General features: G+C 37.8%; 1 protein-coding gene across 5 annotated transcripts in view; it reads right to left on the bottom strand.

The window, feature by feature from the left end:
• Positions 1–5896: 5896 nt before the first annotated feature.
• The window catches only part of TUBD1 (tubulin delta 1), a 127459-nt gene continuing 117569 nt past the window's right edge, over positions 5897–15786 (bottom strand). For 4 of the 5 annotated variants that reach the window (XM_053707334.1, XM_053707335.1, XM_053707336.1 and 1 more), the window contains 2 exons: positions 9319–9502; positions 5897–6127 (listed from right to left, as the gene is read on the bottom strand). In XM_053707334.1, coding sequence (XP_053563309.1) covers positions 6025–6127; positions 9319–9502 — 287 coding nt within the window. In that variant the 3' untranslated portion in view covers positions 5897–6024. The remainder of the gene's footprint in view (positions 6128–9318; positions 9503–15786) is intronic. The other variant, XM_053707337.1, reaches the window with a different exon arrangement.

The following is a 15786-nucleotide window of genomic DNA, read 5'->3' on the forward strand; positions in this document are numbered from 1 at the left end:
ACTTTGCCAAAAGTATCCATCTTATTTTGTAGATGAGCAGCTGTCTCATACATAGCATATATGCTGTTAATTTTGTTGATAATCTCCGCCCATTCTGGGACCCCTGTCTTCCAGTGTTTAGCAATAGAAGTTCTAACTATTGTGAAGATTATTCTGAAAAAGGTATTGATGTGAGAATTATATTTTTTGTTTCTGATATTTAGCAAAGCCTGTGGGGCAATCACTTCAATTTGGTCCCCTAACAAATTAAACAGGAGACTCGAGGTCTGTGTCCATATAGTTTTAACTTTGGGACAATCCCACCACATATGTATGTAGGAACCTTTAGTCTTGCACCCTCTATAGCAGTTGTTGGAGCTTCCTTTAACAGAATGCGCCAACCTCTCTGGAGTCAGGTACCAGCAAAATAACGATTTAAAGCTATTCTCTCTGAGGTCTGCACTCAATAGGCCCCTGCTAGCCTCATATGTTATGTTATTCCATTCCTCTCCTGTAAAATCCATCCTCAAGTCTGTTTCCCATCTATCGACAATGGGTGGCTTACTCTTACTTTTGGATAATTGAATTGCAAGATACATATGTGAGATAGCTTGTTTAGGCCTATTTGTTGCGCTGCTTTGCTTTCCAAGTGTTGTTGTCTGTTTTTCCCTACCTTTAAGAATGTAGGAGCGAATAGCAGATGAGATCTGCAAGTATATAAACCACTGTAGGGGGAATGGGCTGATCTTTTCTTGTAGTTGTATAAATGTGAGCATGGATCCCTGATGTAAGAAGTCTGGCACCCTATATAGGCATTTGTTCTCCCACTTATCTATGTGTATGTGGCAGTCCCCTGGAATTATATATTTTAACGGCCTTACAAGAGTGTATTCTGATACCAATTTATGTGTGTATATTGATTTATTCCACTGCTGGTGTGAGATCAAAAGTGCTTTCGGTTTGTAGCCTCTCGGGGTCTCAAACACCTCTTTCCTCCACAATATGTCGTCTGGGGAGCTCAGTCCCCCATGGACGCTTCTAGAGTGGGCCAAACAACATCGCTACCCCGTCTCCCTAGCGCAGAAGTCTGGGTTAGTCTGGCAGCCTGATAGTAATCCCATAAATTTGGTAGCCCCACTCCCCCCAACTGTCTGTGTCTTGTGAGTAAGAAGCCCGGTATTCTCGCGTGTTTGCCTCCCCGTAAATATGAAATTAGTTTAGATTGTAGAGTATCTAAGTCTTTTTTGTGGACCTTGATTGGTAATGTTCTAAAAAGGTATAGGAGTCTGGGTAGTATATTCATTTTGACCGAGGAAAGTCTCCCATACCACGAAAACCCATATTGTTGCCACTTCGTGATATCTTGTTTTATAGTTTTGTATAGTTGAAGATAGTTGGCTTGATAGAGTTTATCAAATTCTGGCGTTCGTTTGACCTCAAAATACTTCACATGTTCGTGCACCCATTTGAAATCAAAGTTAACCTCGATAAGTTTGATAGTGGGCTTAGGAATATTAATGGGGAGGGCTTCACATTCGTCAATGTTGATTTTGTATCCCGAGATAGTTGAGAATTTGTTCAAAATGTTATAAACAATAGGCAGGGAAGTCATTGGTCTGGTCAATGTCAAAAGGACATCGTCCGCAAATAACGATATTTTGTAGGATCTTCCTCCTATCTCTAGACCTTTAACCTCATCTTCCTTACGAATAAATTCCACGAGTGGCTCTATGCATATTGCGAATAGCAGGGGAGATAGCGGACATCCCTGCCGAGTACCATTCAGGATGTTAAAGGTGTGAGATTGACTACCAATCGCTCTGACATATGCAGTAGGGGTAGAATATAGCGTGTTAATTGCAGAAATAAAAGATCCCCTAAATCCCATTTCCTCCAGTACCGTTGACATGTACCCCCAATCTATCCGGTCGAATGCCTTCTCCGCATCAAGCGAGAGAAGCAGAGAAAGCACTCCATGACTTTTAAGATAATCTATCGTCGATACCATCCTCCTTATGTTGTCTGGGGCTTCCCTATCCTTAATAAAGCCGACTTGGTCTGGGTGTATTATATTGGGAAGGATATGTTTTAATCTATTGGCCAGAATTTTTGTGATGATTTTAATATCCTGATTTATGAGGGAAATTGGTCTATAGCTAGAGCAATACTTTGGATTCTTTCCCGTATTCGGAATAACCACTATTTTAGCTTGAAGTAGGTCTTTAGGTAACGGTTTGCCTTCTAACACATAATTTGCAAATTGAGTGAGATGTGGGATGAGTATGCCTGCAAACAACTTATAGTATTCGCTCGGCAGACCATCCGGCCCGGGAGCTTTTCCTGGCTTAAGATCTTTAATGGCATGTGTTACTTCCATAGGGGTAATTTTGGAATTTAATGAGTCTCTGTCTGTGTCTGTAATTTTCCTCAGGTGTGCCTTGGTGAGGTAATCGGTAAGTACGTTTCTAGTGGGGATGTTGTGGGTCACTTTTTTACCGTCATACAGTTCTCTGTAAAATGAGGCAAAGGCATCCACAATCTCTTGAGGACGCCCTGTCTCACCACCATCTCCTCTATGTATAGAGGGAATTGATATAGCTGTATAGTTGTCTCTAATCTTTTTGGCTAGGTATTTATCTGGTTTGTTGGCATATAAAAAATACTGTGTTTTCATTCTTTGGCTATTAAGAATCTCATTAAGTTTTTGTCTTTTTTGATCTAATTGTTTTAGGGTGGAATTAGCTAGATTTGATTTATGTTTTTTTTCTAATGTCTCAATTTCACTAGTTAACCCCTCTATTATCAAGTGAGTCCTTTTTTTAAGTATCGTTTTTTCTTTGATTTACATACCTCTGATTACTGTTTTATGCGCAGCCCATACCGAGACCGGACTATCTGTGGTACCATGGTTAATAGCCCAATACTCCTCCATTGCCTGTGTCAGTTTTTCTTTTGTCTGTGGAATTTGGAGACAGGATGGATCAAATGTCCAGGTCTGGGTTCTATTTGGGTCTCTTATGCCTTGGAGTAGCATCTGTGTGATGGAATGGTCTGACCATGTGCATGGGTGTATTTTAGCAGATATCAGCTGTGGATATAAAATCTGACTAATCATAATATAGTCTAGTTTAGAGTAACTAGTATGTGCCGTCGAAAAAAACGTTGTGTCTGCTGTGACACCATATAGGGATTTCCATGTGTCAACTAAGGTGTGCGGGGATAATGAGTTCAAGACCGCGTTTGACCATTGCCCACAGCCGAGCTTGCTTTCTGGAATTGTACTGGTTTTGTGTGTATTTGAGTGCCTGAAGGTTGATGTTAAAATCTCCTGCTAAAATGATCCGAATTTGTGACCAATCTGTTAATAAACGTGTAATTTCTTTGAAGAACACATCCTGCTTCTCATTTGGGGCATAGATGTTGCAAAATAATATATCTTCTCCCTGTATATGACCTTGTAGAAATAAATATCTGCCCTCTTTATCTTTTATCGTGTTAGTATGCACAAAGTGTAATGAGGAGTGCAGCAGTATTGATACCCCCCTTTTTTTTCTCCCCAGCAGTGGAATGATAACTCTGCTGGAAGCCTCTGGACCAATATTTGGGGAGTTGTGGTGTAATAAAGTGGGTTTCCTGTAGAAAGATCACATTCGCATGTAGGTTTTTATAGTGATTAAATGCTGTGCGACGTTTAGTGTCTGTATTTAACCCTCTCACATTGTGTGAGACTAGATTAATCGCCGGGAGTGCCATATGTATGTGTAGTGATTTTTGCGTGCGTTCAACAACCAAGGGCTTTAGACAGTATATAGCTAGCGAGTGTCTTTATTTAAAGGGACACTGTACCCAAAAATTTAATTTCGTGATTCAGATTATGAGCATGAAATTTTAAGCAAATTTCGAATTTACTCCTATTATCAAATTTTCTTCATTATCTTGGTATCTTTATTTGAAATGCAAGAATGTAAGTTTAGATGCCGGCCCATTTTTGGTGAACAACCTGGGTTGTCCTTGCTGATTGGTGGATAAATTCATCTACCAATAAAAAAAGTGCTGTCCAGAGTACTGAAACCAAAAAAAAAACTTAGATGCCTTCTTTTTCAAATAATGATAGCAAGAGAACGAAGAAAAATTGATAATAGGAGTAAATTAGAAAGTTGCTTAAAATTGCATGCTCTTTCTGAATTACAAATGAAAAAATTTGAGTTCAGTGTCCCTTTAATATTCCACCAAATATTCAGTAACTGTGTTCATCCCATCAACCTCATACATCCCATTAAATTACAGAAAAAAAGAGAAGAATCCATATATATAATAGCTCAAAATCAAAGAATAAATATAGTTTTTGTAGTATAAATAGAGCTAAATGGTGCTGTGTATAAAACAAACTTTTGGAGAAAAATTTGAAGGAGGTAGAAAAACCTCCTATCCTAGTGTACACATATAGCACTCAGGAAGTTTGAATTCAATCCCATCCACTTCTCTTTGTTTTGAGATTGGACAATTATTACCTGTTGTGATCACATTTAGTGATCTCATTTAAGAATACATATATATATATTAATTTGTAAACTTCCTGAGTGCTATATGTGTATACTAGGATAGGAGGTTTTTCTACCTCCTTCAAAATTATCCCATTAAAATAGTAAGTAGCTATTGGTGTTACTAAACTTTTTTTTAATTCTTGCAATACATACTGTTACTTGTAAATATATTTTGTTATCTTATGTATGTGTCCGTATCTCTTAAAACAAGTTAGTTTAACCTCCTGTTTGCTAGTACAACTGAATTACTGTGTCGCGAAATTATGTAGGTCTAAAAAGTGTGTCGCCAACATGAAAAGTTTGGAAAGCTCTAGGGAGTTCTCCAAAAGCAGCTCTGCAGAAACTCTCCTAAGGAACAAAGGATCCAACATTTTTTTGCGTTGTTTTTTGTTGAAAACCTATTGATGAGTTGGTGAACGTTCTGAAAATGATCCTCAAGCACCATTAACAATTGTTCTCCTTGTTTCTGCATCTCCATTGTGGGTCAAAAATAGTAGTCTGACTCGTACTGCTCTCTACCCAGGGGGGGGGAATCTAGTAGAAGGCTGCCGCCTAAAACTTCCAACAGTCCAGCTCTGGGGAACAGTATCACCTAGATAATAGCATCGTTCGATAGGGGAGCTCTTTCTTAGGTGATCTCCAATCTTTACAGGCTGGTGGATGGATTAGCAGATTATCAAAGTTTTACTCAGAGCTGCTAGTATTGCGACTCAACATGGACACTGCCCGGACAAACCTCCCCTATTCCCTTGGTATCTTTATTTGGGAAAAAAGGGCAATGTAAGCTTAGGAGCTGCACTCATTTTGCTTAAGCACCCTGGATAGCGCTTGTTGATTGGTGGCTACATTCTATCCTTCCCATTTTATGATTAGTAGCATACAGAGATTTATGATCTGAAATTTATATTGCCTTGTTAACATATAGGAACTGTGAAAACTGCTTTAGAGCTTAGAATAGAATAGAACTTTGTCTCAATTTTGAGAATGTCCCGGCACCACCTTGTCAAGCTAGCTGGATGCTTCTAATATTTGTTTAACCACATTCTGATTTTATTCCAGTTCCTTAACTTAAGAGATTGTCTAGTTTATATACATGTGAAATAGTTTGGTATAGATACAGCCACTAGATGGCCCCGGCAACCTAGTAGATACACACAACATCCAAACTCTTAGCTGTTGAAGAGGTTGATCTTTGCACCTCAAGCCAGTGTTTTGTCTCGACTACCCATCAATTAGCTTGTCATTACACATATATAAGACTTTTCTACTTTTATCAGATTTACACTACTAGGGATATTTGCACTCTAATTTGCTAGTAAGCTGTCCAGTGCTGGCTTTTTTAGATTATAAGGAAATCAAAAACTTTAAAAAAGTTTTATGTAAAAAAATATTTATTAGACAATTTTAGATATTATTAATAATAATAAATACTGCTCTGCTGTACACATGATGCCAGAATAAAGAACAAAAAACATCTAATATATGGAAAAACAAAACCATATCATAGGTTGGTATAACTTGCAATAATTTGCTCTAGAATGGTGAAACTCTCCAGGAATTCCTCTTCCTCAATTCCAAACTTTGTGTACTGATGAACATATGCTCTAAGGAGAAAAGAAAGCAAACTCATTTTAAGGCTCTATATATATTAGACATATTCATACATGAACTTCCAGGACTTTTTATGTTACTATTACACAGAAAATGTCTCTATGCCCATTTAGAGCAAATATTTGGCTAGATTACGTGTTGTGTGTTAGGGTAAAAAAGCAGCGTTAAGAGGTCCTAACGCTGCTTTTTTACGCCCGCTGGTATTAAGAGTCTTGAAGGTTTAGGGTCACCGCACACTTTTTTGGCCTTACCGCAAAACGACTTACGTAAACTTCGTAAAGTCTTTTTTCTATGGGACTTCCAAAGCGCCGGTATTAGGACTCTGTCCTGGGAGGCCAAAAAGTGAGCGGTACACCCTACCCCGTCAAGAGTCCTAACGCATTTAAAAGTCAGTAGTTAAGAGTTTTATGGTACAACGCCGTAACATAAAACTCATAACTAAAGTGCTAAAAAGCACACTAACACCCATAAACTACCTATTAACCCCTAAATCGAGGCCCTCCCGCATCGCAAACACTATAATAAAATTATTAACCCCTAATCTGCCCCTCCAGACATCGCCACAACTATAATAAACATATTAACCCCTAAACCGCCGCACTCCCGCCTCGCAAACACTAGTTAAATATTATTAACCCCTAATCTGCCGTCCCTAACATCGCCGCCACCTATTTACTAGACATGTGCGATTCGGTTCTATTCGGAAATTCTGAAAATTCGGCAAATTCAGAGATTCGGATCGAACCGAATCTCCGAATTAAAATAGTGCCGAATCTACCGAATAAATCCGAATAACTTCGGATTTATTCGGTAGATTCGGATGGCCATGGATTACACTAGTATTGTACAGTATATAAGGTTATATTACTCTGCTATGGGTTACACCTAATGTACAGTACATAATACTAGTCTAATCCCACCTAACACTTACCCAAATTCCGAATTTCCGAACCGAATCAAACCGAATCCAGCCGAATTTATTCGAATCCGAATGAATCCGAAACAAATCCGAACCGAATTTATTCGAATCTGAATGAATCCGAAACAAATCCGAACAGAATTGATTCAAATTTTTCCGAATTCGAATCGATCCGAACCGAATTTTTTCGCCATGCACATGTCTACTATTTACCACCTAAGTCTAACCCTAACACTAACACCCCCTAATTATAGTGTAGTGTTAGGTGTTATTGTAACTTAGGTTAGGTTTTATTTTACAGGTACTTTTGTATTTATTTTAGCTAGGTAGTTATTAAATAGTTAATAACTATTTAGTAACTATTCTACCTAGTTAAAATAAATACAAACTTGCCTGTAAAATAAACATAAACCCTAAGCTAGATACCATGTAACTATTAGTTATATTGTAGCTAGCTTAGGGTTTATACAGGTAAGTATTTAGCTTTAAATAGGAATTATTATTTAGGTAATAATATTAATTTTTATTTATATTTATTGTAATTATATTTAAGTTGGGGGTGTTAGGGTTAGACTTAGGTTTAGGGGTTAATACATTTAGTATAGTGGCGGCGACGTTGGGGGCGGCAGATTAGGGGTTAATAAATGTAGGTAGGTTGCGGCGATGTTAGGGACGGCAGATTAGGGGTAATTAATAATATTTAACTAATGTTTGCGAGGCGGGAGTGCGGCGGTTTAGGGGTTAATGTGTTTATTATAGTGGCGGCGACGTTGGGGGCGGCAGATTAGGGGTTAATAAATATAATGTAGGGGTCGGCGATGTTGGAGGCAGCAGATTAGGGGTTCATAATTATAATGTAGGTGGTGGCGGTGTCCGGAGCGGCAAATTAGGGGTTAATAAATATAATGCAGGTGTCAGCGATATCGTGGGCGGCAGATTAGGGGTTAATAAGTGTAAGATTAGGGGTGTTTAGACTCGGGGTTCATGTTAGGGTGTTAGTTGTAAACATAAATTTTATTTCCCCATAGAAATCAATGGGGCTGCGTTACTGAGTTTTACGCTGCTTTTTGGCAGGTGTTAGACTTTTTCTCAGCCGGCTCTCCCTGTTGATTCCTATGGGGAAATCGTGCATGAGCACGTACGACCAGCTCACCGTTGACTTAAGCAGCGCTGGTATTGAAGTGCGGTAAGGAGCTAAATTTTGCTCAACGCTCACTTCTTGCCTTTTAACGCTGGGTTGATAAAAACCCGTAATACCAGCGCTGCATGTAAGTGAGCGGTGAGAGAAAACTGCTCGTTAGCACTGCACAGCTCATAACGAAAAACTCGTAATCTAGCCGATAGTTAGCCCTTCTATATAACTAATGTGCGTGTAGATTTCTGGGCCTGTCTCAATATGTAGGTATGTGACATTTGTGTTGGTAAAGCATTGCTCATTTGACGTTTGTTCCCAAAGAATTACATATTTTTAAATGAATTAATAGAATTCATAGAATGTTTTTACTGTCACTGCTCACAAAACCCCCCCCAAAAAAATATGGCTCCTCCCATGAAAAAAGTGGACACACATGATCTTAAAGAAACAGTCTAGACCAACATAAACTTTCATGACTTTCAAGATAGAGCATGTCATTTTAAACAACTTTCCAATTTACTTTTATCACCAATTTTGCTTTGTTCTCTTGGTATTCTTAGTTGAAAGCTAAACCTAGGAGGTTCATATGCTTATTTCTTAGACATTGAAGGCCGCCCCTAATATAAATGCATTTTTACCACTAGAGGGTGTTAGGTCATGTGTGTCATATAGATAACACTGTGCTCATGCACGTGAAGTTACCTAGGAGGAGCACTGATTGGATAAAATGCAAGTCTGTCAAAAGAACTGAAATAAGGGGGGCAGTTTGCAGAGGCTTAGATACAAGGTAATCAAAGAGGTAAAAACTTGTATATGCAAATTTAGGGAATGGGTAATAAAGGGATTATCTATCTTTTAAAAGAATAAAAATTCTGGTGTAGACTGTCCCTTTAAATTATAAGCAATTAACCCTATAGTTCTATACTGTTATGTACAAGTGCAGCTTAAAGTAGAGAAGCACGGATTATAATAAAAATCTTTATTAATATACCTACAAACGGTATGCCAATATGCTACCTATGAAAGCCCTGAACGGAAACTGTATAATGCAAGCTACCTATGAATATATTGTATTATAATCAGTATTAGTAGCAAATACATTTTGTACTGTAGGTATAAGTGGTACTTACTTTGAAGCAAACATGTTCCATGCTTTGTGTACTATGTTGTCTAAGGGTTTCAGCAAGCACTGACTATTGCTCACTAAAGTGGCAGACTTCTCATATTTATTGAATGCTCTTGGTGTTTTCCAAGTGCTAAAAGCATCAGCTGGCGATAACCATGAAGTATACAATGCCGGATCCTTAAATCCTTCTAAAAATTAGAGAATGTACAATCATTGGTAAAGGAACATGGAAGTCTAAATTACACTTTCATGTTCAGATAAAGCGCACATTTAAAAAACAAACAACAACAAAAACACATTATTTATGCCTATTATCTAAATGACATTATTCTCTGGGTATCCTATATTGATTTTTCCACGAGAACAGGCTCGGGAGCGTGATCATGTCTTGTTTGTCAAATCTAAGGTAGGTATGCTAGTGCGCAAGGCCAAAAATATCAAACACCTCACTAAATCCTAAAACCCTCATATTAGGAAAAAACAATCACCAAATAGAAGTGAGGGCGCTACAAAGTAGCTGAAGATACCATAAATGCACAATTAATTAAGATAGCTTATATTCAGGGAAACCTCCTGAGGACTCACGTATGTATCACTCATACACGCAATAAGGATACTTTATTATTGATGGTCATGAGATTGACCAGCTTTTAAGACAATACCTCTTTTTATGAAAGGTGTGCACATCGAATAAAACAAGGAACCGTCTATCTGTGGTTGTTTAACCCCTTAATGACCACAGCACTTTTCCATTTTCTGTCCGTTTGGGACCAAGGCTATTTTTACATTTTTGCGGTATTTGAGTTTAGCTGTAATTTTCCTCTTACTTATTTACTGTACCCACACATATTATATATCGTTTTTCTCGCCATTAAATGGACTTTCTAAAGATACCCTTATTTTCATCATATCTTATAATTTACTATAATTTTTTTTATAAAATATGAGGAAAAAAATGTTAAAAACACACTTTTTCCAACATTGATCCCCAAAATCTGTTACAGAGCTACAACCACCAAAAAACTCCCATGCTAAATAGTTTCTAAATTTTGTCCTGAGTTTAGAAATACCCAATTTTTACAGGTTCTTTGCTTTTTTTGCAAGTTATAGGGCCATAAATACAAGTAGCACTTTGCTATTTCCAAACCACTTTTTTTCAAAATTTGCGCTAGTTACATTGGGACACTGATATCTTTCAGGAATCCCTGAATATCCCTTGACATGTTTATATTTTTTTTAGAAGACATCCCAAAGTATTGATCTAGGCCCATTTTGGTATATTTCATGCCACCATTTCACCGCAAAATGCGATCAAATTGAAAAAAACGCTAAATTTTTCACAATTTTATGTTTCTCACTGAAATTATTTATAAACAGCTTGTGCAATTATGGCACACATGGTTGTAAATGCTTCTCTAGGATCCCCTTTGTTCAGAAATAGCAGACATATATGACTTTGGCGTTGCTTTTTGGTAATAAGACGGCCGCTAAATGCTGCTGCGCATCACACGTGTATTATGGCTAGCAGTGAAGGGGTTAATTAGGTAGCTTATAGGGAGCTTGCAGGGTTAATTTTAGCTTTAGTGTAGAGATCAGCCTCCCACCTGACACATCACACCCCCTGATCCCTCCCAAACAGCTCTCTTCCCTCCCCCACCCCACAATTGTCCCCGCCATCTTAAGTACTGGCAGAAAGTCTGCCAGTACTAAAATAAAAGTTTTTTTTGTTTTGTTTAAAAAAAAAAAAAAAAAAAATGCTGTGTAGGACCCCCCCCCCCCTTAGCCCCAACCTCCCTGATCCCCCCCAAACAGCTCTCTACCCCCCTCCTCTGCCTTATTGTGCACCATATTGGGTACTGGCAGCTGTCTGCCAGTACCCAGTTTGAAATCAAATGTTTATTTTAAGTTTTTCTGTAGTGTAGCTTACCCCCCTTAACACCCAACCCCCCACCCTCTCCCAGATCATTAATATTTTTTATTCCCACCCTCTCTCCCACTGAGTCCCACCTTGTGTCTCTTCCACTTTAACTTTTGGCCAGGCAGTTTCACACGTGCATGCGCGCGCACGCTCCCATGCACACGCACGCGCACGCTCCCGTGCACGTGGATGAGATGGATGAAGGTGTCGCTGCCTGGATGAAGACTTCTTGCCGCCTGGATTAAGATGGATGTCCGGACTTCAGGAACTGTGATTGAATATTCTGGGGTTAGTGTTAGGTTTTTCTTTCATTTTTTTGGGTGTTTTTTTTAGATTAGGGGTTTGGGCTTTTGTAAAAGAGCTGAATGCCCTTTTAAGGGCAGTGAAAAAAAGCTGAATGCCCTTTTAAGGGCAATGCTCATACAAATGCCCCTTTAGGGGCAATGGGTAGATTAGGATTTTTTAGTTAGGTTTTTTTATTTTGGGGGGGTTGGTTGGGTGGTGGGTTTTACTGTTGGGGGGACTTTGTATTTTTTAACAGGTAAAAGAGCTGCTTAACTTAGGGCAATGCCCTACAAAAGGCCCTTTTAAGGGCTATTGGTAGTTTATTTTAGGCTAGGGGGTGTTTTTATTTTGGGGGATGGGGCTTTTTTATTTTTTAAAGGGCTGTTAGATTAGGTGTTGTCTTTATTTTTGATAATTTAGTTTATTATTTTTTGTAAGCTTAGTGTTTATTAGTTTTTGTAATTTTAGATTTTTTTATTTTTTTCGTAGTGTTAGTTTTTTAAAATTTATAATTTAGATTTTTTAATTGGTAGTATTTTCTTATTTTATTAGAATAGTTATGTTAGGTTAATTTAGTTTAATTAATTTAGTTTAGGGGTTAATAGTTTAATTTAGTGTTTTGCGATGTGGGGGGGGGCTGGCAGTTTAGGGGTTAATAGGTTTATTTAGTGGCGGCGATGTGGAGGGCCGGAGGTTTAGGGGTTATTAGGTTTATTTAGTAGTGGCGATGTGGGGGGCCGGAGGTAAAGGGGTTAATAGGTTTATTTAGTTGCGGCGATGTGGGAGGTCGGAGGTTTAGGGGTTAATAACTTTATTATAGTGTTGGCGATGTCAGGGAGCGTCGGATTACGGGTTAATAGCTTTTATTAGTGTCGGCGATGTCTGGGAGCGGCGGAATAGGGGTTAATTACTTTATTTAGGTGTCGGCAATGTTGGGGCGGCAGATTAGGGGTGTTTAGACTTAGGGTTTACGTTAGGGTAGTAGGTTTAAACATAACTTTTTTTTCCCTTATAGACATCAATTCGGTTGCGTTACGGAGATTTTTCATTCCTCACTTCAGGTGTTAGAAAAAAACCTAACACTCTCTCCCCATTGATGTCTATAGGGGAAAGTGTGCATGAGCATGTCAAAGCAGCCCTTGAATTTTGTGCGGTATGGAGCTTAACGCCACCATATCGTACACACAAGTAGACTTTTCAGTAACTTGTAATGGCAGCGCTAAGGAGAGAGAAATAACGCAACTTTTTTTGGCGTCAGTTACGCACCCTGTGTAGCGCAAAACTCGTAATCTAGGTGAAAGTTTGTTAGTTGAATTATTTTATTTCAAATGTTCCATCAATTTATAAATGTTCTTCTCCCAAACTTAACTACTACAAAACATTAGAGAATCTAAGTCAAAATATTAGTTTACATAAACTTCTCTTCTGGGCGAAAAGAACTACATTGGCGACTCAAGCACCAACAAAAACGCCCACGGCTTCTAATGCGCATGCATCACTCCGCTAACTGCTAACTCCGAACTCCATTTGTCTCTCAAAGCGTGTTCATGCTAGCCGCATGCGCATTACCAAAGGGAATCCCCTACTTTCGTCAGATCAGGTACACGGAGCTTGCGATTGTACCTATTTCTTGCCATCCCGTTATTTCTAAAAGTAATTATACAATAATTATGATATAACAAATATGCATTAAATTGAACATTATGTCCGCAATTTAAATACTGTAAATCAGCTGTTTTATTGATCAATGGTATATACTACATAATTTATTGTTCTGTTATTCTCTGTAGACTTTCAATATTTTTAATTCTTTATATGCAGACATGATTTGTGATGGTTAGAGTCTTTGGGGAATCCCGCAATGCAGAGACACTGTTCACATGATCTATGCTAAAATACTAAACAATGAATCAAGTGATTCATTGTTAGTATGTATCTCAGCGTATATCGTAATATTGCGCATGCGCTAAATTTTCGTTATCGGTACGAGTGCGCATCATTATGTAAATGAAGGGTCTGACCGTTGATCAGTGAAGACAGCATAAACCCGGAAGAAAGCGAGGGGGCGGAGGAACAGACTGCATAATGTGATCGGTAAAAGTATAATTATTTAAATATACTTTAACTTTTTTTATTTTTTGAAAGTTATCGACTTGACTAGTTGATAGGCAGGTTAACTATAGCTTGATTCTAGTGCAGCTAAATTTAATTTCACTTTAATGCCTATTTAATGCATTTCCTTATGCTAATTTTACCATCTGGCAACAAGACATTTGTTTTGTTTGTTATTTTTTCTCTCTTTTTTTTTTTCTTTTTGTGTGTTTCTGTCTTTCTTTCAGCGGCCAAGATAGAGAGATGGATTATCCCATGAAAATGTTGTTGTAAAGAAAAAGTTTTGATTATTTAATTGACTGCCATGCTGTATCCCCTTTTTCCTATCTGAGGAATGTTTTAAACTCTAGCGTATATCAGAAGGATTATCATCAATGTTTCTCCTTGCCATTAGTCCCAGTTTTCAACCTATTCTTGTTGGAAAGACCCATTACCGCATTTACTTTGCATGTCTACATATTTATAACCTTCTACTCCTTTATGCCAGCCCCTACCAATACTGCGCAATCCCTGCTGTATTCTAATGTTAGTCCTGTGTCTTATCATATACTGTTCTTATACTAATAGCTATTTGTGGTTAAGCGCTAATATAAGCTATGTTGTAATTATATATTATCCCTCCTTGGTTATGCAGACAGGTTTTATATGCATGTCCAATAGTGGCCTTGTGGTGGTCGGAGGGGTATATTCTGTACTAATGTACAACATAAAATACAAATCTGAGGTTTTATAATGCAAGTTTTCATATGACAACCAGACCAATTAAAATTTAGCAATATATACATATTCCATATTATATAGTACTTCTTACCAATCAGTGTAAACTTATTATGGATGCAAAATATCACCTAAATGTCCATTCATGTTCTGGATAATAATATGCAGATACCCAGATGTTATCCTCCTTTGTGCTTATCTGGAATTATGTATCAAATATGCCCACAATGTGATGTGTTCATTTTTTACAGATGTCTGTACTTGTTTTCAAGAACCTCAATAAAAACCTTTTTGAAATAATAATAAAAAATAAATAAAAAAAAACACATGATAGTATTTTCTGTTTGCACTCGGTGTGTCCCTGTAATCTTCAGAGTGATAGAAAATTAACAGTAACTGGGGGTTGCTCAGACACAAACTTTGAGGTTTAAGTTTTCCAAGCTCTCTCACAAATAAATGATAGTATCTGTTACACGCTATCATAATAGTACAAATTATAACAATGGGCTTAGAGCCAAGCCTTAGTGCACGTCCATGTGCTTGTAATCTAGCCCGATATGTTTTACAAATTATAAAGTCCTTTTAAAAAAATATATCTTTAACATAAACATATATTTTTTGAAGGTGGAGAAGTCTATTCAAGACTTCCCATATGCAGATAAAGACGTTTTCTTTTCACATGGTTAGAACTGATAACAACTGAGAAAGTCTTCTTGTCAAAGCTCCTCTCCTGTACAAAAGATTACACCAGCTATTTCTTTCATGTAATTGGCAAGAGTCCATGAGCTAGGTATGTATGGGATATACAATCCTACCAGGAGGGGCAAAGTTTCCCAAACCTCAAAATGCCTATAAATACACCCCTCACCACACCCACAATTCAGTTTTACAAACTTTGGCTCCTATGGAGGTGGTGAAGTAAGTTTGTGCTAAGATTTCTACGTTGATATGCGCTTCTAAGCATTGTTGAAGCCCGATTCCTCTCAGAGTACAGCGAATGTCAGAGCGACGTGAAGGGAGTATCACTTATTGAATATTATGATTTCCCTAATGGGGGTCTATTTCATAGGTTCTCTGTTATCGGTCATAGAGATTCATCTCCTACCTCCCTTTTCAGATCGACGATATACTCTCATTTTACCATTACCTCTACTGATAACTGTTTCAGTACTGGTTTGGCTATCTGCTATATGTGGATGGGTGTCTTTTTGGTAAGTATGTTTTTTATTACTTAAGACACCTCAGCTATGGTTGGGCACTTTATGCATTTATATAAAGTTCTAAATATATGTATTGTACTTATATTTGCCTTGAGTCAGGTTCATGTATTTCCTTCTGCAGACTGTCAGTTTCATATTTGGGGAATATAAACATTTTTTAAGAAAAATTTTTCTTACCTGGGGTTTAGTCTTTTTTTCAATTGACTACTTCTTGCAAGTG

This window comes from Bombina bombina, chromosome 3 (assembly GCF_027579735.1).
Source record: "Bombina bombina isolate aBomBom1 chromosome 3, aBomBom1.pri, whole genome shotgun sequence".
Taxonomy (NCBI): Eukaryota; Metazoa; Chordata; class Amphibia; order Anura; family Bombinatoridae; genus Bombina; species Bombina bombina.